The following is a 27,929-nucleotide window of genomic DNA, read 5'->3' as shown; positions in this document are numbered from 1 at the left end:
ATTGAGGTAATTATTTAATTAGCTGCTGTTTTCTTTTTTTATTCTACATAAGTACTAGGGTGTTGTACCGTGTTAGCCATTATGAATGTAGAGAAAAGCCAAGCAAAATGACACCTTTTATTGGCTAACTAAAGAGATTACAATATGCAAGCTTTTGAAGCGTCTGAAGAAGGGGCCTGAGTTGCCTTGAAAACTTGCATATTGTAATCTTTTTAGTTAGCCAATAAAAGGTGTCATTTTGCTTGGCTTTTCTCCTTATTCTACATAATAATTCTTTACATTTGTATAGCGCTTTTCTCACTACTCAAAGCACTTCAGTGAATGGTTAGCCACTTCAACCACCATTCATGTGTAGCATCCACCTGAATGATGCGATGGCAGCCATGTACTTACTGTATGTGCCAGTACGTTCATCACACATGAGCTGTTAGGTGGTGAAGTGGTGTGAGTGATAGCCATTTAGAGACAGGGGATGATTAAGGGAGCCAGCATGAATTGGCCATGGAGGGCAATTTAGCCTGGACATTGTGATAAATCCTACTCTCTACCAAGGATGCCCATACATTCAGAAGTACACAGTACAAGTAGTGTGGCTTCCATATGAACAAAAAAAAGTTTATTTTTACCATGGCTTTACACGCTTAACTGTCTTTGCTTTAATATACCTTTTTCTGTGACGTTTGTGACCCACGAGTAGAATAGAACCCAAAGATAAACAGCAATAATTGATGAGAGGGCTTAGATAATTCAGTTTTATGGCCACTAGTGTGCCGTTTAGCAGACAATGGTATAAATAACCAGAAGACCTAGAAATGGGGAATGAAAATCATGATTCCAAGGATGATTGAATTAAAAAAGGAGCTAAATCACATATTGTCCCCATATGGCTGCATACCAATAAGATTTAGCAAACCCAATTTTGTCATTTCCGGATTGACTCCAAAACACAAATTCCTGGAAATAACAACTGCATTCATCAATGAATGAGGAAGTAGTTAAAGACGAATAAGATGAAAACCTGCATCCACGGGAGAAGTGACAGAGCAGCAACTCGAGAATCATTGCAATCAGGGAGCGGTGTCATCATTTAAACATCCATGCACTAGATGGCACTAATGAACCTTCAGGCACACAATCGGACAAGCATTGGAGCATATGCCAGTTTTTAAATTGTTGACTAGATCAGTGGGCGTGCTGTGAACTTGAAGCGGGGTCTTCGCGTTACTTGAGAGAAGTTGAAGTAGATGTTCAGACGACGATGTCTTGATATTATGAATGTGACTTGTTCCGCGTGCTGCTGTGAGGATGATCAGGTACAAGCTGCTTAATATCTGATTAAGACAACGCGTGAGACACCGGCTGGTTGACCTTCTCTCTGCTGTCATGTGGTCACCATCCGACTGACAGACGAGTATCCATGTAGTTTGCCGGCGAGTGTGGCTGCGGCTCTTTTGCAGAGCTGCCAGTTACTTTACAGTGACGACATTCAATAGTCTCTGAAAAAAAAAAAAATCCCAGGTCAGTCCATCCGATCGGTATGGCGCACACTTTGAGTCTATGACCTGTTTACTTATCATTATAGAAAACAGTCAGTTTATGTGTGTCTATATAATGTCACCACCGACAGTCATTTTGCGTTGTCGTGCACCTACACGTCATGAAGTAAAATATCGGGAGAGCGCCACAGATTCCACTTTTGTCAGTCTTCGTGTCGTTGGCTGTCAGATTTTGCCCCCACGCTACTCCGCTCAGCACCTCGTTTTATGCTGGTAGGAAGGGCACTGTGCGCTCACTGCTCGAAATACGACCATCTGGCATTCAAGCATAACGGATCGTAAATTAATATGGGAAATCAATTACAAATCACTTTTTCTGTGACCTCATGATTGGAATTGCTCAAGCTACTCTTTGAATTAAATCTGCGGAGCAGCTTGTGAAATCGCACATGCGCAGATCATCTTTTGTTCCCCGACTTGGTGGCGCTTACCTGTCTGCGTTGCGATCGGTGCCAATCGTCGTGAAGCTTGCTGGGAGCGGGTACGTGCACGCGCATTCGCGTAAACTAACAAAAAAGAAGAAGAAATTGGTATGTTTTTGTTTCAAATTGGCACTACTTTAACGTGTTTGTAAAACGTTGCGTTTTCTAGTTAGGTTGGCAAAAAAACTGGTATGTCACGCGGACACAATTGATGTTAAATCAAAGCCTTTTTTTTTTTTTAACAGAAACGTAATCAGATGTGGGAACTGTTGCCATTACTCACTTATTTTGTGTTAAACTCAAAGTTATACGAAAAGTGCAATCAACCGAAATAAATAAAACGTGTTTAATACTTTTTAAATTGTTTGTGCTGATAGATTATGATAGATTAATGTTCACAATACCCAATGCACCTGGTTAGCTTTAAAGTAACCCCAATGAAAAGTTTTGGGGTGGGAGATACGGGGATTGCTAAAGTCCTCCATGTGCGTGGATTAATTTCTTTCATTAAGCTAAAATATGTATGTTTAGCAAGCACATCTTGGATATGTAGAATTTAAATATTTAGAATTTAGATTTTTAGATATGTAGAATTTGCTTAATTTGATGAAAACACTTGACAACCTTTTTTTTTTTTTTCGCGTACAGTGCATTATGCCATATTCAGCAGAGCTGTCTTACAAGTTAATTTACATTAGTGCCTGCATAGTTCGGAAGAATGTAGGATTGGTTATGCCCATGGATTTGCATTACCTCTCGGTTTTAATTAAAATTCTTTCTTTCTTTGAAAGGTAACAGGTATAGAACACTTACCAATATTGAACCATCCATCCATTATCTACCGCTTATCCGAGGTCGCGTCGCGGGGGCAGCAGCCTAAGCAGGGAAGCCCAGACCTCCCTCTCCCCGGCCACCTCCTCCAGCTCCTCTGGGAGGACCCCGAGGCGTTCCCTGGCCAGCCGGGAGATATAAACCAATATTGAACGCTATGTTAAAACACTTTAAAAGTATGGATAGACAATTCATATTTACATCTATTTTATGGTTAGATCACATTACATCTCCTTTTACGTCACTCTCCACACACATCATACATTTTAATAAAATGTAAGAAAATGTTTATTTTTATCTTCACCCTAATAGGTGCATAGCTAAGTTCTACATTTACGTTTACATTCACTTATTTGGCTGACGCCTTTATCCAAGGTGACTTAAAACATTTATTATACAATTGGTTCCATTACTTAGGGTTTTCCAGTTGGAGCACAGGCAGGTCAGGTGACTTGCTCGGGGTCACCAGTATCAGTAGTGGGATCTGAACCTAGGGTGTGAAGTCTAAAGCTGTAACCCCACTACACCACACTGGCTGCAAGTTTTCCCAGCATCACAATGGCAGATTAAGAAGAAACAGTCCCCTGTCCACCATGATTCTAATTTTGTTAAGTAAGTCTGGAAATGTTCTGGTAATGATGGTACTAACCAACAGTTACCTCTCAATGGTTAATAACTGAAATTACATATGGAAATGTATAAAAGTAGATATAAAATATGAACACCCAATAATGTCAATATTATGAAATATCCAAACATCTAAAGCAAAACAATAGAAAAAAAACCTTCAAGGCTACATAAAAATTGCTAAATTAAATGCTTGTGCCAGATCATATTCTGCCGAAAAATATTAAAAAAAAAAATTGAAGAAAGAATTTATCAGGCTGCTGGTCCCTAATTTATGGAAGTGTCGTACAATCTTTGAGATGTGCTCATTGTTTTTCAGGGTCAAATTATATGGAGTGGAGAATACTTTATCAACAAACATCCTGCATTGTTATTAGCAACCTCAGATTTCTAGTATTAATTTTTGTCTTGCTAAGAAGATTTAATGTGACGGCGGTAACTTTTTAAACAGGGAATGCATTATAGGGTTTATTTAGGACTGCTATTAATAATAATACAATTTATTTATTCGTAGGCACCTTTCTAAACACTCAAGGACACTGAACAATAGATAAAACACAGATTATAAACAAAACTAAAATACAAAAATTTAAATCAGACAGAGCAATTGTAATCAAAGAGAAAAAGCAATCTTAAACAAATGAGTTTTAAGTTTAGATTTGAAAAGTGAGAATGAATCATTATTTCTAAGCTCAGATGGTAGTGAGTTCCAGAGCTGGGGAGCAGAGCAACTGAATGCTGTGCTCCCCATAGTGGTAAGGCGGACGAAGGGGACAGTCAGGTGCATGGAGGAAGAGGATCTAAGGGTATGGGAGGGAATGGCAACATGGAGGAGGTCAGACAGATATGGAGGGGGCAAGGTTGTGGATAGCCTTAAAAGTTAGTGGGAGAATTTTGAATTGAATGCAGAACTTAACTGGAAGCCAGTGAAGCTGCTGCAAAACGGGAGTGATATGGTGAATAGAGGGGGTTCTAGTAATGATGTGGGCAGATGAATTCTGGACCAGTTGAAGCTTATAAAGGGACTGTGAGAAAGACCAAAGAAAAGGGAATTACAGTAATGCAGACGAGAAGTGACAAGGCTATGAACAAGGATAGCAGTGGTGTGGGGAGTGAGGAAGAGGCAAATACGATTAATGTTACGCAAGTCAAAATATGCAGACCGGGAGATGTTTTTGATGTCGGACTGAAAAGATAAAGTACTATCAAGGATGACACCCAGACTCTTAACCTGTGGGGAAGGGGAGACAGAGGAATTATCAGTAACAAAGGAAAAATGATCAGTTTGGGATAATGTTAATTTTGTACCAATGAGGAGAACCTCAGTTTTGTCACTACTTAATTTAAGAAAATTTGAAGAAAACCAGGATTTGATTTCTGCTATGCAATCAGTAAGTGAGGAGTGTGGAAAGGAAGCAGTAGGTTTGCTACTGAGATAGAGCTGGGTGTCATCAGCATAACAGTGGAAGCTAATGTTATAGTTACGAAAGATATTACCAAGGGGAAGGAGGTAAATAATGTCTGGTTTTTAGTCATCTTTTCATTTATTTACTGACTAAAATTACAAGTAGAACAGATAAGAGACATACATAAGATAGAAGATAGATGGAACTTGTCCTCAAGAGGAAATTTGGCTTTTTACAGAAGCTAATTAAATAGATAGATGGATAAATAAATGTACAGTGGTGGGCAAAAGTACACACACACACTGTGAATGACTAAAAAGAGAGAGAGTTTAAAAACAATGAAAACTTCTGACTTGCTGTTAGTATAAAGGAGCCCCCATAATGTTTCTTGACACACTTATACTGAGTGATTTGTTGGCTGAAAGTCCTCAGTGTTGGTGTGTCAGAGAGAGGATGTGCAGCATTGTTTATAACGGCACTCAGTTTTGTTTTAATTCTCTTCTTTGCTACAGCCTCCAGGGGGGCCACAGTGTGTCCCATAACTGAGTCTGCCCTTTTAATAGATAGATAGATACTTTATTAATCCCAAGGGGAAATTCACATACTCCAGCAGCAGCATACTGATACAAAAAACAATATTAAAGAGTGATAACAATGCAGGTATACAGACAGACAATAACTTTGTATAATGTGAACGTTTACCAAAGGGTGGAATTGAAGAGTCGCATAGTGTGGAGGAGGAACGATCTCCTCAGTCTGTCAGTGGAGCATGACATTGACAGCAGTCTGTCCCTGAAGCTGCTCCTCTGTCTGGAGATGACACTGTTTAGTGGATGCAGTGGATTCTCCATAATTGATAGGAGCCTGCTGAGCGTCCATCGCTCTGCCACGGATGTCAAACTGTCCATCTCCGTGCCTACAATAGAGCCTGCCTTCTTCTAATTATAATTAATAATTAAAATTAAATAAGGTAATTAGCTTGTTGATTCGGTAGAAATTTCTTAATTAGTGACCTGTATTTGCTCCTAATTAAGTTCTTTTGAATTCATTTTAATTAATTGGCTCTTGAAGACTCAGACCCCTTAATTGTTTTTTTCTTTAATTAGCTGCCAAACAATAATGAGATACAAAATGAACCAAAACCTGACCAGCAAACTGGTGTACATCATACAATATCTGAAAATAAACAAAGATGAAGGTCTCAGGAATGCTGATCTGCTCAGGTCCCCAAAACATTTGAACAGAGCTCTTAGAAAAAAGAAAATCAATTTCAGAAATGTCTGCTAATGCACAATGAGAACAGCAGCAAGCCATGGAATTAAAGAACGGGTTTAATTAGCGATAAGATTCGGCACCTGATTAAGCAACTGGTTGCAGTGAAATTTGTTGGAGTTTGAGGCCCTGACTTAGTTGGTCTTCTGTCGGCTCACTCACTTCTCATTTAATTTCTGTTTAAGGAAAGAAATGAAGCAAATTCAGGAGAACGTTGAAGAAATTCAGGGGAACAAATCTTAAAAAACCCAGTCAATTCAATTGAAGTTAATTAGCAGCAAAAACCGGTAGCTAATTAAGAAAAGGGTTAGATTGAAAGCTGCAGCCACTACTGCCCACCAGGACCAGAGTTGGGGTCCCCTGCCCTAAGTGCTTTCTTTCTGCTCATTTATGTAAATTTTGGAGCCAGACTTGTAACACTTTATTTAAAGGATCATGTAAGTGCCCATTGATGGTTGCTGATATGACAGGCCTACGGATCATCATTTACAAATGTCCTACTGCTCTTAAGATATTGTTTAACGCAGAGCCAATTAATATAAACCGTGGTTGTATTCTGTGAGTGTGCTTTAAGTTGTTTGCTACTTTTAAAATGTAAGTAAAATGTGTTCAGCTCCTTTTGGTTCATTATGAAATAAAGTCTTGTCTTTCTATATAGTGGAAGGCGCCATTTTCAGTAGGGCTTTGATAAACACAATGGACAAGACTTGCCACACTGTCTTGGAGCCAAAACAAGTGGGATTTAAATGTGAAGAGGACCTGACAGGAGACTGGAAAAATGACAGAGATGAGGGCTTCCTTTGCTTGGCTACCATGGAGAACAAAACTGTACACATTAAGCTTGAGGACTGTGAATCAGAATTTTACAACCAGAAACAGACGAGCCTTCACATTAAGAAGGAGTATTGTGAACAGGAGGCTGTGGTCAACAAATCTGTTTTCCTTGACATTCAGAAAAATGGACTTGTAAGTGAAGTTAAGAAGGAAGCACTTAAACCAGAGCGTGATTCCCATCCGGATGAACTGGTAACGGAATTAGACTGCAATCATAACGGACACTGTGAACAGCAGGAAAATTCTGGCCAGATGAAGTTGGAGCCTTTGGAGTCTGAGATGAAGAGGAATGAGAAAACAACTCCATCTGAGAAAGGTAGGTGTTAAAATAAAAATAGATAAAACTTGATAGTGATGTGCTTATATAAAAGTTGGGGAAACTAATTTTGGTGGGAATATTATTCTCTTCATTTTGTGAACTTGGAAACATATTTTTAAAATGAATAATTTATTGTAATTGTAAACAAATATTTAATAGACTGAGTGGGAATCTTTGAGAATCTGACGACTCAATTTGTTTTCAATACCTGGGGAGTCAATTCAATTCAAAATCAATCTGCAATTCAATATATATGCAATCTGCGTAATATTTATATATATATACTGTGATGGGGCGGCACTGTGACGCAGTGGTAGCGCTGCTGCCTTGCAGTTCGGAGACCTGGGTTTGCTTCCCGGGTCCTCCCTGCATGGAGTTTGCATGTTCTCCCCGTGTCTGTGTGGGTTTCCTCCGGGTACTCCGGTTTCCTCCCACAGTCCAAAGAAATGCAGGTTAGGTGCTTTGGCGATTCTAAATTGGACCTAGTGTGTGTGCTTGGTGTGTGGGTGTGATTGTGTGTGTCTTGCGGTGGGTTGGCACCCTGCCCGGGATTGGTTCCTGCCTTGTACCCTGTGTTGGCTGGGATTGGCTCCTTCAGACCACTGTGACCCTGTGTTCGGATTCAGCGGGTTGGAAAATGGATGGATGGATGGATATTGTGATGGCTGACATCCCTGCCGAGATGGTTCTTGGTGACTTACCTGGCTGGGAGACAAAGGTAGTGAATGAGTGAGCTGCAAAAAAAGACAGGGCAGTCCCTGCCTCAGCTAGGAGGTTGGCAGGAGATGCCAACATAGAACTTGATACACTGGCCAAACCTGTCAAAATTAACAACTAACTCTCAAAGCGAAGCAATGGATAAATGTGCAGATTTTGTTTGGAAGGGTATATGGCCTTATGACACAGTTCAGCTTGAGCAGTACCTGATTCACACTGCAGCCAGACCTGGAAAATCTGAAATTTTAAAAGATACCGCCCCATCTGATGACTGTATCGTGTCATGTGGAAGAAAAAAAATAATAATTGTGGAATAATATTGAATATGACATCCTAGAGATCGTCAGTTATGGGTTTCCTGTCACAACTGATATTTGGACCGAAAGCGTTGTGAAAACCTATTTCATATCTGCTACCATCCATTATATTAATGAGAAATGCAGTCTTGTGCCAAGGGTTCTTTTTGCTACCCCATTCAAAGCCAGCTCAATTAAAATGGGTGAAAACTTTCACGCTTTACTCTTTGAAACACTTCAGAGTTTTCGCAATTGACTGTTGCTGACTGAGGAGCACACACACGATCACTGCCTCACACGGCTACACCACATTAAACTGTTGAGCCCACATTCTAAACACAATTCTCTCAAGTGCTTTTGTACCAGCAGTGATGGAGGAAGCACAGCAGTTGCACAGCTTCTGGCTGATGTAACAAAGTTAGTCAGGCATCTTAATCATACTGAAGAACAAGGCAAGCCTATGAGGTCATTGTAACAGTCTGTGGAGACAAGATAGAAGTCTAATTTGGATGTGCTGGATTCAGTGTGTTGCAGCAATTTGACAATTGAGCACATCAACAAAAAGACACTCACAACTGTGGCCTCTTTTCTGAAACTGTTCAAAGATGTGACGACTGATTTAGAATCGAATATTATGACGGCTGAAAAAACTTGTACATAGGAGTCGGTGCTGAACAGCTTGTTGACATGCTCTCTGCAAAGCAGCAACATTTCTCAGCCCAAAGCTTCTATATCTTTTATTGAAGGGGATTGCAAAGGCACAGGAACAAGAAGGGATTTGTAATAGTTTGTAATAATTGTGCCGTAATGCAACTGCACCAAATTGAAGAATGTAGTTAAATTTTCATGGATGTCTCTTAGTAACGCCCTCTTTCCTCTATGAGCTGGTGAGCAGATGAGGAAATGCCATAATGTTTTGCTTGGTTATGGTGTGCTTGTATTGATAAGGAAAAAGTATTGTGAGCTGTTTTTTATATATAAAGTAAACACTTTTTAAAAACTTTTTTTTGAAAGTGAGGAGTGTTAGTTAACAGTAATATGCCGAGTGAAAATGTAAACAAAACTTACATTTGTACCTTGTATCGTGGCAGCACCTACCATCCGTGTCCGTTTTACACTTTTGTGGAATGACTAGCAATTGCTAACACAGACCGTACTTTATTTTAATAAAGAATAGTAAGTGGTTACCTGCTTACAAAGCTATAACGTGACACTGCTCTTTTCTGTTCATTTCTGTGGACTTGTGCTCAGAAATTATTACTTAAATCCCACAGAAAGATCTGTAATAAATGCTGACAAAGCAGAATAGTCGCAAAAAAAAAAGTGAAAAGGACAACTGGGCAAAAGTGGGGAAAGCTTCAGCCACCTCCCTGTGTGTTTCTGTGGGTTAGAGTGGGAAAAAACCATTGGGATGCGGGAGAGAGCTGACAAAAAGTGTATTTGAGAGAGTGGGCAGGCATGGGACAACAGGAGCAAAGAGGTGGAAAGCTTCAGTCACTTCCTTGTACACAAAACAGACTTATCGATCATACGTGAGTTTTTTTTTTTTCATTAATGGAAGCAATGTGTTTCTGCAGGAGCAGGACAAATGAGGCCAAGAGTATGAGGGAGCGGGCGGACATGGGTTTAAAAAAAAAAAATCGGTCCCGCATAGACCTCTATTCAGAATCATTAGAAGTTCAGTGATAGCACAGTACTTGATTTTTTTGAGGTTTGCCTGCATTTCGACAGTGGGTTTAAAACTAGAAATACAGTATGGACTGTAAACCAAATAAACCACACACACTAAGAACTTTGATTTCACATGTTAGTAATACGGCAGGTAACCTTTGGCCACTTTCAAAGTCAGCATCATAGCACAGCCCTTTCAGGATCAGGCAGAAAATGTTCTCATCCCATAAGTGCCTTCTTTCTGCTCACTTGTGTACATTTTGGAGCCGCACTTTATTTAAAATGAACAAATGCTCATCGATGGTTGCTGATATGCCAGGCTTATGGATTATCTTTTTCAAATGTCCTAATGCTCTTAAGATTTTGCTTAATGCCTTGTCAATTAATATGAACCGTGGTTGTACTCTATGAGTGTTCTTTAAGTTGTTTGCCTCTTTAAAATGTACGTAAAATGTGTTCAGCTCCTTTTGGTTCATTTTGAAATAAAGTCTTGTATTTCTGTACAGTGGAAGGTGCAATTTTCAGTAGTGCTTTAATGGACACAATGGAGAAGACTTGCCACACTGTCTTGGAGCCAAAGCAGGTGGGATTTAAATGTGAAGAGGACCTGACAGAAAACTGGAAAAATGACAGAGATGAGGGCTCCCTTTGCTTGACTACCACAGAGAACAAAACTGTACACATTAAGCTTGAGGACTGTGAATCAGAATTTTACAACCAGAAACAGACGAGCCTTCACATTAAGAAGGAAGATTGTGAACAGGAGGCTGTGGTCAATAAATCTCTTAGCCTTGACATTCAGAAAAATAGAATTGTAAGTGAAGTTAAGAAGGAAGCACTTAAACCAGAGCGTGATTCCCATCCGGATGAACTGGTAACGGAATTGGACTGCAATTTTAACGGACACCGTGAACAGCAGGAAAATTCTGGCCGGATGAAGTTGGAGCCTTTGGAGTCTGAGATGAAGAGGAATGGGAAAACAACTCTTTCTGAGAAAGGTAGGTGTTAAAGTAAAAATAAATAAAACTTGATAGTGATGTGCTTATATAAAAGTTGGGGAAGCTAATTTTGGTGGGAATATTGTTCTGTTCATTGTGTTCATTGTGTAAACGTGGAAACATATATAGTTTTAAAATGGATAATTTATTTCAATTGTAATCAAATATTTAATGGACTGGGTGGGAATCTTTGAGAATCTGACAATTCAATTTGATTTCAATTGTTGAGGTGTCAATTCAATTCAGAATCAATATGCAGTTCAATAAATATATGATATACATAAAATATATATATTGTGAAGGCTGGCATCACTACCACAATGGTTTGTGGCTCCTTACCTGGCTGGGAGGCAGAGGGTAGTGAATGAATGGGCAGCAAAAAAGACAGGGCAGTCCCTGCCTCAGCTAGGAGGTTAGCAGGAGATGCCAACATAGAAATTGATATGCTGGCCAAACCTGTCAAAAGTAACAACTAACCCTAAAAGTAAAGCACTGGATAAATGTGCAGATTTTGTTTGCAAGGATAAACAGCCTTACAATACAGTTCAGCTTGAGCAATACCTGATTCACACTGCAGCCAGAACTGGAAAGTCTGAAATTTTAAGAGATACTGCCCCATCCTAGGACTGTATCGCGACACCTGGAAGAAAAAGCACAAAAACTGAGAAAGGATATTGAATACAACATGCTAGAGACTGTGATAATCATGGGTGTGCTGTTACAACTGATATTTGGACCTAAAACATTGAGAAAACCTCTTTCATATGTGCTGCCATCCATTATATTAATGAGAACTACAGTCTTGTGCCAAGGGTGCTTTTTGTGTCCCCATTCAAAGCCAGCAAAATTAAAATGGGTGAAATTGTTCACGCTTTACTCTTTGAAACCCCTAAGAGTTTTCGGGAAATGACTGTTGCTGACTGAGGAGCACAAACACGATCACTGCGTCACACGGCTACACCACATTAAACTGTTGAGCCCACATTCTAAACACAATTCTCTCAAGTGCTTTTGTACCAGCAGTGATGGAGGAAGCACAGCAGTTGCACAGCTTCTGGCTGATGTAAAAAAGTTAGTCAGGCATCTTAATCATACTGAAGAACAAGGCAAGCCTATGAGGTCATTGTAACAGTCTGTGAAGACAAGATAGAAGTCTAATTTGGATGTGCTGGATTCAGTGTTGCAGCAATTTGACAATTGAGCGCATCAACAAAAAGACACTCACAACTGTGGTCTCTTTTCTGAAACTGTTCTAAGATGCGACGACTGATTTAGAATCGAATATTATGACGGCTGAAAAAACTTGTACATAGGAGTCGGTGCTGAACAGCTTGTTGACATGCTCTCTGCAAAGTAGCAACATTTCTCAGCCCAAAGCTTCTATATCTTTTATTGAAGGGGATTGCAAAGGCACAGGAACAAGAAGGGATTTGTAATAGTTTGTAATAATCGTGCCGTAATGCAACTGCACCAAATTGAAGAATGTAGTGAAGTTTGCTGGACGTCTCTTAGTAACGCCCTCTTTCCTCTCTGAGCTAGTGAGCAGATGAGGAAATGCCATAATGTTTTGCTTGGTTATGGTGTGCTTGTATTGATAAGGAAAAAGTATTGTGAGCGGTTTTATATATATATGACACTCACAACTGTGTTCTTTTTTTCTGAAACTATTCAAAGATGCGACGACTGGTTTAGAATCGAATTTTACGATGTCTGAAAAAATTTGTCAACAAACTGTTCAGTACCAGCTCTTATCCACATGCTATAAGTAGCAACATTTCTCTGCTCAAAGTTTCTATTTTTATCTATATTTATAATTCACTAAGTCCATGACAAGCAAGACGCATGCAAGACTAAGCAGCAAATCATGGCACATGCACTACAGAGCCAACAATACACGCGAGAGCGAAAGCATTCGCCAAGAATGTTTTCATTAATCAAGAACGAAAGTTAGAGGTTCAATGAAGATCACATACCATCATAGTTCCGACCATAAACGATGCTGACTGGCTATCCGGTGGAGTTATTCCCATGACCCGCCGAGCAGCCATTACTCCCACTGGCATGCCTCCGCATAAAGTCAAACTTAAAATTGGTTCAGTCGTCATGCTTCTCAGAAACCTCATGCCAGCAAGAAGTCTCTGTAAAGGCACTAGACTGACTGTTCTCAGCATTCACCGCAATGTACTGAAGAGTAAAACAATCGCAGCTGCTACCTCACAAACTGTCCTTATTCCCAATATTTCCCTGACCCCATTAGATTCAAATTTGCCTTTTACTTCTACATGCAATTTCCTGTTAGATTGGCCTTTGCAATGACAATTAATAAGGCGCATGGACAAACTTTCAAAAAGATATGCCTGTATCTGCCAAAACCAGTTTTCAGTCACGGACAATTGTATGTTGCTCTCTCCAGAGTTCCATCTTTTCATTCATCACAAAGGCACACAAACAAGAAGATATTTGTAATAATTTGTAATAATCAAGCCTTAATGCAATTGTACCAAATGAAAGCGTGCAGTGAAGTTCTCTGGACAGCTGTTAGTAATGCTGTCAGAGCTAGCGAGCAGATGAGATGTCTGTACATTCACAGTGCTTTGCTTGGTTATGGTGTGCTTGTATTGATAAGGAAAAAGTATTGTGAGCTGCTTTAAAATAAGAAAAAACTTGCAAATCTCTAGTAAATTTTGAAAGTAGGAAATGTTTGTTAACAGTGATATGCCGACTAGAAAAACTTATGTTTCAAGCAAAACCTATTTGTGTGACTTGTATGTAGACGGCACCTACTTTCTGTGTCCGTTGCACATTTTTGTGGAATGAATAGCAAGGGGATAGGCAATGTCTGTCTTGGAGAGCCGCAGTGGTTGCAGGTTTTTGTTCCAGTCCAGTTTCTTAATGAGAAGTCAATTATTGCTGATGAAGCCCTTATTGCTGAAGTGACATTTTGATGCTTCATTTTAGTGGTCTCGCTTGTTATGGTTCCCCACCCTTAATTGCTTATTTCAGTCTTAAATTGAAACATTTAATGTCTGTAATGGCTCCTTATTAGCAATAAGATGCAAATGACAAAAGAGCTAGCAGTTCTCATTCTAACTTGTCTCCATTTACACCTGTGTGGATTCATCATGCACTATTTGGTTTAATAAAACACTTAAGAGAAAAATATGGCAGACTGAAAATTATCCGTTTTAGGCTTCAAATCATTGGACGATTTCCTTGGAATGGGGAAAAAAAATATATTAGATCATTACATTACAGACTAACATGCCATAAAATAAAACGAGGCAATCATTGGTTTCTAATTAAGCAACTGGGTTGAAACGAAAACCTGCAGCCACTGCAGCCCTCCAGAACCGATGTTGCCTACCCCTGACATAGACTGTACTTTTATTTCAATATAGAATAGTAAGCAGTTGCCAACATACAAAGCTGTAACAAGATATATTGCTTACACTGCTCTTTTTTGTTCATTTCTGTGAAAAAGACTTGTGCTCAGAAATTATTATTTAAGTCCTATTGGAAGATCTGTATTAAATACTGATGGAGAATTGTTGCAAAATAAGTGAAGAGGACAACAGGGCCAAATAGGGGAAAGCTTCAGCCACCTCCTTGTACACAAAACAGGCTTATCAATCCTAACGTGACTTTTTTTCCTTAATGGAAGCAATATGTTTCTGCAGGCGGGAGTTGGACAAATGAGGCCAAGTGTTTGCAGGAGTGGGCAGGCGTGAGATGGAGTATTACAGAAGCATGTGGGCCACAGGTTTAAAAAGTCAATGTCCCTCACAGACCTTTATTCAAAATCATTAGAAGTTCAGTGATGGCACAGTGCTTGAGTTTAAGGTTAGCCTCCATTTTGACATGGATTTGAATCAAGAAACATGGAACTGTAAACTAAATAAACCACACACACTAGGAACTTGGAATTCACAAATATTAATACACAACAAGCAACCTTGGGGCACTTACAAATCCGGTATCATAGCACAGCCACTTCAGGTTGAAAACATTCTCAACCCCTAAGTGCTTTCTTGCTGCTCACTTTTGTAAATTTTGGAGCCGGACTTGCAACACTGTCTCTCTATTATAAAAGAAAATCTTGAGACAAGACGAGACTATTGCCAAGAGATTTTTTCAAGTCCCACCCTCCTGTCAACCATTTCAGGTTAACGGCCCACACCCACAGTTCTCTCACCTCTGCTTTTGTCAGACACAGTTCCTGCGTTCTCAGGTCTTATACATTTTTTCATTTTCCTCACTTTAAGTTCCCAATAAAAGAAGACTTATTATGTCCAAATCTTATTGAAGACTTTCATCCTGAAGGGTTATTAACAGAAGAAATGAGTACATGGGCAATCCTAGCACCGAGAAACAATGAAGTAAAATAAATTAACACAAAAATTGTTGATCGGTTACACGGCAAATTGGTTAAATGCGTATCAATAGACTATGCTGAGACAGTTGGCGGTGATGGTGCGGAAGATGAAAACATCAACTTACAATGTCATGTAGAATATCTACAACCACTAACACTGTCCGGTCTTCCACCAGCCGAATTACTGTGGTTAGAAGGCTGTATCGTAATGTTATTGCATAATTTATGTCTGAGTGATGGGCTATGCAATAGGACAAGATTAGTTGTATTCAAAATTGGTCAGACAATTCCGACATGTAAAATTTTAACGGGCAACAAGAAAGGTAATGTAGTATCTTCTGCAGATAACATTAGACACAAAAAGGAGATTTTGATATGCCATTCATATTAAAACGTTTACAGTTTCCCGTTAGAATAGCTTTTGTTATGACAACAAATCACAGGGACAAACATTCAAAAAAGTCATTTTTTTTATTAGAGAGAAAGAAATGATATTCACTCACGGGCAGTTTTGCATTGCATTGTCATGATGTAACTCCAAACACGGAATCGAAATTCAGAGCAATATTGACGAAAAGTTAATTCCAAATATTATTTTTACTGAAGTTTTACAGTAAAAGTGTAAGTTTAAAAGGTATTTGCGTGTTAATTTCAAAGCCAAACAGAACGAAAATGTATAACGCAATGAATAACTCTAATGCAACATGAAACATAATTTTCTTTCAATTTATTATGTTTTACTATGGTTAATTACTCACTGTAATATAAAATAGTGAGTTCTGTTATGCATATTTAACAATTCCCATGAAAATAACAATCTGTTTAAATTGTATATCCGCTTCCCCATACGCGAGCGGCAGATCTGCAAAGTGCCTAGTGTGTAGTGTCTGCCCGGGGGTTGGCGAGCGAAGTGAGCAGGGGGCAGAGTCCCTAGTATTTTAAATAATCAAGTTAAGTATCCATTGGTGGTTCCTGATATGACAGGCCTAGGAATTATCTTTTAACAAATGTCCTAATGCTTGTCAGATACTGTTTAATGCCTAGTCAATTAATGTGAAGCGTGGTTGCATTCTGTGAGTGTACTTTAAGTTGTTTACTACTTTAAAATGTGTTTAGCTCCTGTTGGTTCATTTTGAAATAAAGTCTGCTTTTTCTATATAGTGGAGGATGACATTTTCCATAGTGCTTTGATGGACACAATGAAGAAGACTTACACTACTGTCCTGGGACGAAAAGAGGTGGGATATAAATGTGAAGAGGGACTGACAGAAGACATGAAAAATGACAGGGAAGAGGGCTCCCTTTGCTTGGCTACCATGGAGAACAACAATGTACACATTAAGGTGGAGGACTGCGAACAGGAAGCCAAAGTTGACAAAGCTCTTTGTTTTGACATTCAGGAAAATAGACTTGTAAATGATGTTAAGAAGGAAATTCTTAATCCAGAGTGTGATTCCCATCCAAATGAACTGGTAACGGAATTAGACTGCAATTATAACAGACACTGTGTTCACCAGGAAAATTCTGGCCAGGTGAAGGTGGAGCCTTTGGGGTCTGACATGAAGAGGAATGAGAAAACTCCATCTGAGAAAGGTAGGTTTTAAAATAAAAATAAATTATGCACTTACACAAAAGGTGGGGAAGCTAATTTTGGTGGGAATATTGTTCTCTTCATTGTGTAAATTCGTAAATATAATATTTTTTTAATTGTACTTTATTGCAATTCTAAACAAACCTTTTAACAAACAGGGTGGGAATCATTGGGAATCTGATAACGCAATCTGATTTCAGTTCTTGACGTGTCAATTCAATTAGCAATCAATCCTCAGTTCAGTGTATTTGTGTGTGAGTGTATTTAATATACACAATATACATAAAACATATATAGTGATGTATGACGGGCAAAGGCTGGTATAGCTGTTGGGATGGTTCATGGTGCCTTAGCTGGCTGGGAGACAAAGGTAATGAATGAGTGGGCAGCAAAAGAGACCAGGGCATTCCCTGCCTCATCTAGGAGGTTGTCAGGAGATGCCCACATAGACATTGATTTTTTTCTGGTGGTAGTGCTGGACAAAAGATCCTTACCCAGCTGGTAAGCCAGTATAATGGAGGGCCAAGGGGAGACAACCTGCCTGTACTCTATGCTCCCCTGACATACTAGATGGCATTTTCCCTGTGCCACAGTACCCATGCACACAATCCCACAAGGTCTGCTAGTAGCCATAGTCCCATGGGGCAGCCCTGTTTGGTTTCTATGGGACCCACTAGGAGGTACTGCAGAAATTTGTGGTCTTTCATTCAAGGACCTAGGAGTATGTTCTGGTGTCGTAGTGTTGAATGACAAGAGCACTTCCAGGTCAGGTGGAAGTCCCACAAAACAGGGAAGTATTTCCCCTTGGTGCACTCAAGGACCCCGACAGGGCCAACCTTCTGAAGTAGAAGTCCCAGGCAACCCTGTGGGTGTCCAAAATGGGACCCCACTGGAGGAACACGGTCCCCTCACATGTTTGGGGAGAACTTGTCCTTAATATCCAGTTTCACCTATTCCTTCCATTATGGCCTCAACTGGGAAGAGGAAGGACAAAGAAAAGGTTTTTTGTTTATCTTTTTGATAATTATTCTCATCACTATTTGCTTTGAAGTCACAGTAATTTTTGAATGTTGCACCTTCACTTATTTTTCTTGTTTTTGTTAATGTTCTTACATTAGTCTTTGTATATATTAGCAAGACATAATTTTAAGTAGTTATTAGCACCTCTAGAATAAACTAGAACCCTGTTTGTTTGGAACAGTCATCATTGTCTATGTCTCAATTCTCCCCTTCCTTGGTCCTTCAGTGCCTGGAGTGTGAAACTGTGCAATGGTGCCATTATACTGGGCACCACAGTGCTGTTGTGAAATTAGTTAATCTGAATTAAAATAAATTGGTTACCACATACAGTGCATCCGGAAAGTATTCACAGTGCATCACTTTTTCCACCTTTTGTTATGTTACAGCCTTATTCCAAAATGGATTAAATTCATTTTTTTCCTCAGAATTCTGCACATAACACCCCATAATGACAACGTGAAAAAAGTTTACTTGAGGTTTTTACAAATTTATTAAAAATAAAAAAACTGAGAAATCCCATGTACATAAGTATTCACAGCCTTTGCTCAATACTTTGTCGATGCACCTTTGGCAGCAATTACAGCCTCAAGTCTTTTTGAATATGATGCCACAAGCTTGGCACACCTATTCTTGGCCAGTTTCGCCCATTCCTCTTTGCAGCACCTCTCAAGCTCCATCAGGTTGGATGGGAAGCGTCCATTTTAAGATCTCTCCAGAGATGTTCAATCGGATTCAAGTCTGGGCTCTGGCTGGGCCACTCAAGGACATTCACAGAGTTGTCCTGAAGCCACTCCTTTGATATCCTGGCTGTGTGCTTAGGGTCGTTGTCCTGCTGAAAGATGAACAATCGCCCCAGTCTGAGGTCAAGAGCGCTCTGGAGCAGGTTTTCATCCAGGATGTCTCTGTACATTGCTGCAGTCATCTTAACCTTTATCCTGACTAGTCTCCCAGTTCCTGCCGCTGAAAAACATCCCCACAGCATGATGCTGCCACCACCATGCTTCACTGTAGGGATGGTGCCAGGTTTCCTCCAAACGTGATGCCTGGCATTCACACCAAAGAGTTCAATCTTTGTCTCATCAGACCAGAGAATTTTCTTTCTCATGGTCTGAGAGTCCTTCAGGTGCCTTTTGGCAAACTCCAGGCGGGCTGCCATGTGCCTTTTACTAAGGAGTGGCTTCCATCTGGCCACTCTACCATACAGGCCTGATTGGTGGATTGCTACAGAAATGGTTGTCCTTCTGGAAGGTTCTCCTCTCTCCACAGAGGACCTCTGGAGCTCTGACAGAGTGACCATCGGGTTCTTGGTCACCTCCCTGACTAAGGCCCTTCTCCCCTGATTGCTCAGTTTAGATGGCCATCCAGCTCTAGGAAGAGTTCTGGTGGTTTCGAACTTCTTCCACTTACGGATGATGGAGGCCACTGTGCTCATTGGGACCTTCAAAGCAGCAGAAATTTTTCTGTAACCTTCCCCAGATATGTGCCTCGAGACAATCCTGTCTTGGAGGTCTACAGACAATTCCTTTGACTTCATGTTTGGTTTGTGCTCTGACATGAACTGTCAACTGTGGGACCTTATATAGACAGGTGTGTGCCTTTCCAAATCATGTCCAACCAACTGAATTTACCACAGGTGGACTCCAATTAAGCTGCAGAAACATCTCAAGGATGATCAGGGTAAACAGGATGGCACCTGAGCTCAATTTCGAGCTTCACGGCAAAGGCTGTGAATACTTATGTACATGTGCTTTCTCAATTTTTTTATTTTTAATAAATTTCCAAAAACCTCAAGTAAACTTTTTTCACGTTGTCATTATGGGGTGTTGTGTGCAGAATTCTGTGGAAAAAATGAATTTAATCCATTTTGGAATAAGGCTGTAACATAACAAAATGTGGAAAAAGTGATGCGCTGTGAATACTTTCCGGATGCACTGTATGCCTTTGTCTAGGAGACATTCCAAAGTTCTCATTTTCTTTAAACATATGAACATCAACCTGTCTGTTTTATGTCTTACTGCAGATTTAGAAGAGAGCAACAGCTTCTCCCATTCTTCTTTAGCTCACAACTTTCTTCAAAGTACACCAGAATGCAAATGTTGTGATGAAAAGATGAAGAAAATGATGTTTGAGAGCTCAGAAAGCTTGCCAATACCCTCAGTTAAATGTAATTATTTGCCTGTTGTGAAATTAACAAGGATAGATGCCATCTGTGGTGAGCATCAGGTGCAAAACACAATTCGACAATCTTTGCGTATTTCTAGTGAGTGTGGGGAAAATGTTAAATGTAAAACTGATTATAAAGCTAATCAGGAGCTTAATATGATATCAAAACCATATTCTTGTTCTGAATGTGGTAAAAACTTCTCAAGTATAAAAAACGTTAAAAGGCATGCAATAATTCACAGTGCAGAGAAGCCACATTGCTGTGTTAAGTGTGGTAAACAGTTCTCACAAATAGGTAACCTTCAGAGCCACACAAGAACTCACACTGGAGAGAGGCCATACAGATGTTCAGAATGTGGCAAACGATTCTCCGGCTTAAGCAATCTTAGGAGACATACAAGAATTCACACGGGAGAGAAGCCATATTGCTGTCCAGAATGTGGCAAATGTTTCTCTGATGTTAGCAGTTTATATGGTCACAAAAAAAGTCACAGTAGCGAGAAACCATATACCTGTTTGGAATGTGGCAAATGCTTTTCACAAATAAGCTACCTTCATAAACACACAAGCACTCACAGCAAAGAGAAACGTTACACCTGTTCAGAGTGTGGCAAACAGTTCTCTCAATTAGCCTATCTTCGGAGCCACATGAGAATTCACACAGGAGAGAAACGCTTTTGCTGTTCTGATTGTGGCAAACGATTCTCAAAAGTCAGCCACCTTAAGACCCACAGAAGAATTCATACTGGAGAGAAACCATATAGCTGCTTTGAATGTGGCAGACGATTTTCTTATAATAACAGCCTTCGGACTCATTCAAGAGTTCACACTGGAGAAAAACCATATGCCTGTACAGAATGTGGCAATCGATTCACTGACAGTAGCAGTCTTTGGAAACACCTTAAACTTCACAGTGGAGTGAAACCTCATTGCTGTGCTGTTTGTGGTAAAGGGTTCATGCAAATAAGCCATCTTCAGAGACATACCAGAGTTCATGCTAAGAAGAAAAGCAAACAGACATGTACAAGCTAGCAGAGTCACAATTAAACTAAAGACGAGTAATGAAATCCCACCATCAGAACAAGACTCTTTCAAGATGTTAAGAGTCACAGAAAATGTGCTGGAGCTCACTGAATGCAAAGAATAAGAAAACAACTCTTCTTAGAATGAAGAATATTTGGGTGTTGTTATTATAGCACCCTGCTAAAGTAAAAGTAAAAATGCCAAATAGCTGTGAATTTTTCAGTGTTTTATAATAAACCTGAAATCCTGACAGTAGCGCTGCTGCCTCGCAGTTAGGGGATCTGGGTTCACTTCCTGGGTCCTCCCTGCGTGGAGTTTGCATGTTCTCCCTGTGTCTGTGTGGGTTTCCTCTGGGTACTCTGGTTTCCTTCCACAGTCCAAAGACATGCATTGACGATTCTAAATTGTCCCTAGTGTGTGTGTGGGTGTGTGTGCCCTGCGGTGGACTAGCACCCTGCCCGGAGTTTGTTTCCTGCCTTGCACCCTGTGTTGGCTGGGTTTGGCTCCAGCAGACCCCCGTTACCCTGTAGTTAGGATATAGCAGGTTGGATAATGGATGGATGGATGGATGGATGAAATCCTGACACAGAAACTAAGAGGGTGCAAAGAAAAGAGAGAAATTCTGCAGAATTTTAGGGAAAAACTTTAAACTACCATCCTAGAAAAAATGAAATTGAAAAGTTACTGGCGAAGGGTATACAGTACAAAAATCTTCTGGTGGAGAGGGCAGCCTCTGAAAATAATAAAAATGCACAAATCCCTGAAAGGAAGTGCTCTTGGTTACATTTGAAATAATTGAAATTAACATCACAAAGGCAAGTTGACGGGTTCAAATAAAGGGCCCATATTCTGATGTACTTAAGCTACCATTCCTGTCTGTGTAAAATGAGCATCCTAACATGGAACTGCTACTGTAATATGCCTCACCAGTTGCTATTTGTACAACTTTACATTATATTTATAATTAGCAAGCCATCTGTGTGCTTTTTTTTATTCACAATGTGTTTAATTTTGCATAGCTGTCATTGTCTGTGTGTAGTGAGACAGTTGAGTGCAGAGTGAACACAATCTAAAAGTGACACAGCTCTGATTTTTACAGCTCTGATATTTTTTTTTTTTTACTTTTTTGTCTCTTTAATTTTGCATTTTTGCCTAATTGCTGTTACTGTGTACAGATTTCAATGTGCAGATTTAATAAAACACAAATATGTCACACAAATTTCACCTAATAGACTAGACTACATTGAACACTAACAATATGCTAAATGCTGCTCTGCTTGACATTGCTTTTCAGTACAAGACATCAGCAAATGTGTCAAGTCATGATGGAAAGGAAGAGAAATGGAAAACAAAACATAGGAGCTGTTACTCTGATCACAGTTATCAGGGCTGTATCTGTGTGTGTATGTGTAAATATATAAATATACATATAATATATTGTGGCGGATGGCCAGGTCTCATGCCCGGCCAGGACATCCCTTCGACATATGTTCCGGGGGAGCAACCATGGGCTGCTCAATACCTCCCCCGGGACGCTTGGTGGCAGCCTCCCTGGCTAACTGTGGTGCCTCAGCTTCCTGCAGGGCTCCATGAGAGATGGAGTTCTCCACAGCCCTGTTGGGATCCGGGGTGGCCGCCAGGGGGTGCTGCATGAATCCCTAGGCCCAACTGGACGAGTCTTCAGTGCCACCCGGGAGTGCAACCAGAAACAGGTGATCAAGCACCTGAAGCACTTCCGCGTGGGCTATAAAAGGGGCCAGCAACCACCACTCAGTGGCCAGAGTCGGGAGGAAGACGAAGCTTGATGGGAGGAGTGGTGGTACCAGAAAGGGAGTGTTGTGGTTTTGTGCTTGTGCACTTTGGACTGTGTTGTGCTTGTGGGGTTCACAGGGAAGACGGCGTGCCCCACAGGTGAAGAAAATAAAAGTCTTTGTTTTGTTTTTACATGTGCCTCCATGTGAGTCTGTGCCGGGTCGGACGCAATATAGTGCCTTATAATATATACGAGGGGGGACCAAAAAATAACCGGAATTTTGTTGTTGTTAGGTTGGTACTTGTAGTACGTGGTTGGGCCGCTAGGGCGATCTAGTTACACTCCTCACAAGTCAGTCTGCCAAGTGCCATCAGTCTGGAAGGTTGTGCTTGTGTTCAGTGAATTTTTTTGTAAAAGTAGGTTGCGCAACAGTGTGAGAAGGAAACGCCCTGATTTGTGGGAGTCGGGCGATTGGTTCTTTCATCATGACAACGCTCCATCTCACACTGCTCTCAGCATTCGCCAATTTTTGGCAAGAAACGGTATGACAACCCTGAACCACCCATCCTACTCAACCAGATTTAGCTCCGTGTGATTTCTTTTTGTTACCTCGGATGAAAAAAGACTTGAAAGGAAGGCGTTTTGCTGACGTCGAAGAGGTAAAACAAGGAACGACCAGAGCATTAATGGGCATTACTTCAGACGAATTTAAAAAATGTTTTGAACAATGGAACAAATGGTTAGATAAGTGTATTTCCGCCAATGGAGAGTACTTTGAAGGCGACTAATTGCAGTTTGTACAGAAAATTAAATTAAACACGTTTTAAAAATATTTCCAGGTATTTTTGGGTCCCCCCTCATATATACAGTGTGTGTGTATATATATATATATATATATATATATATGACTTCGAATGCCATGAATGTAATTACCCCGATCTACATGCTGTCAAATAAACGAACCACACGCCGTGGCACAACGTTAGGGGCATCGCCTCTGACGCTGACGTCCGAGGTTCAATTCCCGAGAGGGAGTGCAGTGGAGTGTGTACACCTGATGAGCCCAGAATGAGGGCGAAACACGTGTCGTGTACTCTGCATTTATTTGACAGTAACCTATTTCAACCATTCTATGATCTGCTCCTCACAAACTGAGGGCACCGTGGCGGATGTTAGCAGATTGCTGGCCAACCACAAGCGTTACCTGGTAGGTAACCACCCATACAATCAGATTGTGACACAGACTTCGAATGCCGTGAATATATATATATATATATATATATATATATATATATATACAGTGGGGCAAAAAAGTATTTAGTCAGCCACCAATTGTGCAAGTTCTCCCACTTAAAAAGATGAGAGAGGCCTGTAATTTTCATCATAGGTATACCTCTACTATGAGAGACAAAATGAGAAAAAACAATCCAGAAAATCATCTCTTTAAAAACATGACAGTATAATGAAAATGCATAAATACAATAAGATAATCAGTTCAAGAATCATAAGTGGATAGGAATTGTTCCCAAGTAATAGTGCAGAACGAGAATCATGTGACAAATTTGTGTATAATGATTCAGTGTGAAGAACAACTGAATGAAACACTCCTTGTCCATTCAAAGAGCCATAAAAAACTATGAACTAAAATAAAATAAAGTTGAAAGCAAATCATTTTTAGAAATTCTAACAATACATTCATAAGGTTCAGTTTCCATCCATCCATCCATTTTCCAACCCGCTGAATCTGAACACAGGGTCACGGGGGTCTGCTGGAGCCAATCCCAGCCAACACAGGGCACAAGGCAGGAACCAATCCCGGGCAGGTTGGCAACCCACCACAGAGGTTCATTTTAATGTGACAAATTTGTAAAACGTATAAAGTGCCATACATGTATTTGTTTAACATTATGTTTATATATTCTATGTAAAACCATTCTAATAACAAATCCATCCATCCATCCATTTTCCAACCCGCTGAATCCGAACACAGGGTCACGGGGGTCTGCTGGAGCCAATCCCAGCCAACACAGGGCACAAGGCAGGAAACAATCCTGGGCAGGGTGCCAACCCACCGCAGCTAATAACAAATTGCACAAAACAAACAATATATTCCAATATAAATGTGCTATTACTGTATTCCATCTGTCTGATGACCGAGAGGTTCATCGGTGACAGTGTTCTTGTTCAACAGTAATGATTAGTTTAAACTTGAAACAACCCAATGTGAAGTGAACGAGGGCCATGAATCTGATGGGTGGTACTTTAAACACCTACCTGTGAAACAAAAGGCACTAGCGACATCACACACACATGCGCTACAGCACTCCTGTTGTACTCCGCTGAATTGATTTGTTTGTACTCATGAGTCGATTTGTATGACTTACCGAAAAGTGTCACTGGAAATCCCCAATCACTCTGTAACAGGTCCAAGCATTAGATGCTGCAGTCAGACTGTATGTGTCTGTAGAATCTCCTATTTGTTTCTGACCTTTTTCAACAATAATTTTATTTACTTAGCACCCCACAAAACCGAGAAAGGCTTGTATCTGCCGCTTGGTTTTTGGACAGGGCCAACTTAGGATGGCTTCAGCTTTGGAACACTGTGGTTGCACTGTACCCCTGCCCACTTGGTAACCTAAATATTTTGCCTTGTTAAATCCGAAAAAACATTTCTTGGGATTGATTTGAAGGCTGGCTCCATCAAGTGTTCGAAGCACAGCTTGAATGTGCTCTTAGTGTTGCTTCCATGTGCCGGAATAAATGACAACGTCATCAAGGTAGGTGGAGCTATAAGAATTATGGGGCCGTAGGACTTTATCTGCCAGACATTGGAAGGTGGCTGGTGCCCCGTGCAATCCAAATGGAAGTACAAAGTATTGCCAGTGTCCGCTCTGGGTACTAAACACTGTTTTGGACTTTGCAGATTCCGCTAAAGGAATTTGCCAATACCCTTTGGTCATGTCAAGTTTGGTCAGATATTTCACACCCCCTAGCCTCTCAAGGAGGTCGTCCATGCAGGGCATAGGATAGGTGTCGAATTGGGATACTTGATTAAGCAGATGATGTCATTGCAGAACCTCCAACTCCCATCTGGCTTACCGATTGAGGCTATCAAGCTGGACCAGGGACTATGGCTTTCCTCAATCACACCTAGTTCCAACATTCTCTTGATCCCAAGTTACACTTCTGCTTTTTTCACTTTCGGGAGGTGATAGGGGCATTCTCTGACTATCTCTCCGGGTTCAGTGATAATATCATGCACAATCAGCTAGGGCCAGCCAGGTCGTTCACTGACTACCTCCGAAATTGACAGGATTACTGATTCCGGCTCCTGTTCCTGAGCAGGCATCAATTTGGGACCGAAGTTAAGTGACAATTTGTGAGCTTAATAAGAGTGGGGATGAGAGGGAACAGGATCGACCTCCCTGTCCCTCCAAGGTTTCAGCAAATTGGCATGATAAATCCGCTCAGCTAGACGTCAATTAGGTTGTTAAACCAAATAGTCGACCAAGCCTTTATGGTCCTTAACTTCGTAAGGCCCTTGCCAATGGGCCAGTAATTTGGAGTGGGAGGTAGGTACTAAGACCATGACACAGTCATGGGGGCGGAACTCCCGAAGGGACATTCCCTGGTTATAACACGCAGCCTGAGCTGCTTGCACTTTCTACATATTTTTTTTTTTAGTATAGATCGAATTTTTTTCCAATCTATCGCATAATTGACTGATATATTCTAAAATATTAGTGGTTGGGAGGGCCTCTTCTTTTCAGCTTTCTTTTAAGATATCCAATAGTCCTTGGGGTTGACAATCATATGATAATTCAAAAGGGGAAAACCCCTTAGAGGCTTGAGGAACCTCCCAATAAGTGAAAAGAACTAAAGGAAGTAAGTGATCACAGTTCCTTCCATCTGTATTGACCACCTTACATAGCATTTGTATGAGGGTCTGGTTGAACCGCTCAAATGGATGGTCTCATGGACCGTCAGTATATAATTCTCAAACTGACGGTCTCAAACTGACCGGGCCAATAAAATGGGAGCTTAATTCTCTCCAAAGTTTTGTCGGCTCCCAATGGGCGCCCAGGAGGTGGGTGTGAGCTAGTTCACAGATCTGCCACCGGAAGGTCTGTGGTACTAGTAACAGTGACCTTACCTCCCCTTTGTGCTCAGCTACTCTATATAATAAATTATTCTTAATGACAAAGTGAGGTCCATTAGGTATGGGAAGGTTAGTGCGCTGGCCAGCTATGGAGACTACTGCAATTCTAGCAAATTTCATTAAGTCGTCACTCCACTGATCCCGTTTGAAGGAGGCCGGCGTTTGTCTAAACTGAAAAGTTAGTGAAGATAGGGAATCAGCGGTGCCCTCAATGGGCGGAGTTTCTGGCCGAGACGGGTCGTCGCCAGAAGATGATGTGTTTGCCTGTTCCGCCTCAGTTTCCACTCCATCACATTAAATTCCTACGTGATCCCTTAACGCTGGTGGATTACACAGCCTGGAGACAGTTTGGGACGGTTAATCTCTGTCCATAGTTAGACCCAAATTTTCTCCGGGAGTAATGGTTGTGTTACCATTTTTTCTGTTAATCCAGTCTCTTCCTGATATCATGAGAAAAGGTGGATTTCGAAAGACCTCCACCTGCATTGTCTGAATATCACCCTCGTAACTGATGACACAAGAGGCAGACCTATACCACCGAGTTTCCCCTTGTATACAGGTTAGACTGGTCTTCCCTTTAAGCCATTGTTGCAGTAGCACGTACCAGCGAGTTACAATGGAAATATTGCTGCCGGAGTCTATTAATGCTGTAAGTTTAAACCCAGTAACCACCACTCCTGTACAAGGACACGATACCTTCCTCCTCTCACCCAGCTGCAGTCCATCGGTTCCGGGTTTAGTAGCCATTGAGGTAGCAGATGTCCAGGCTCTCGGCACTTGTTACAGCATAGGACCGGGGTTCATTTTTCTTTCTGCTTGACAACCGCTTCTATGTCGCAAAGAGCCGGCTCGGACTTACCATGTGCCCCGTCCAGGTTTGGCAAGTGGACCATTCCGAA

At 40.7% G+C, this 27,929-nt stretch overlaps 1 protein-coding gene across 1 annotated transcript; it reads left to right on the top strand.

Moving 5' to 3' along the window:
* Positions 1-1,163: 1,163 nt before the first annotated feature.
* On the top strand, positions 1,164-21,017 carry LOC114665956 (uncharacterized). The gene is made up of 5 exons (XM_051932706.1): positions 1,164-1,313; positions 6,773-7,264; positions 10,458-10,949; positions 16,483-16,914; positions 20,899-21,017. Exons 2-5 carry the CDS (start codon positions 6,811-6,813, stop codon positions 21,015-21,017), a joined length of 1,497 nt encoding a protein of 498 aa, XP_051788666.1. The 5' UTR covers positions 1,164-1,313; positions 6,773-6,810.
* The last annotated feature ends 6,912 nt before the right edge of the window (positions 21,018-27,929 follow it).

The sequence above is a fragment of the Erpetoichthys calabaricus genome, chromosome 1 (assembly GCF_900747795.2).
Source record: "Erpetoichthys calabaricus chromosome 1, fErpCal1.3, whole genome shotgun sequence".
Taxonomy (NCBI): domain Eukaryota; kingdom Metazoa; phylum Chordata; class Cladistia; order Polypteriformes; family Polypteridae; genus Erpetoichthys; species Erpetoichthys calabaricus.
This window is presented reverse-complemented; position numbering and strand designations above follow the sequence as displayed.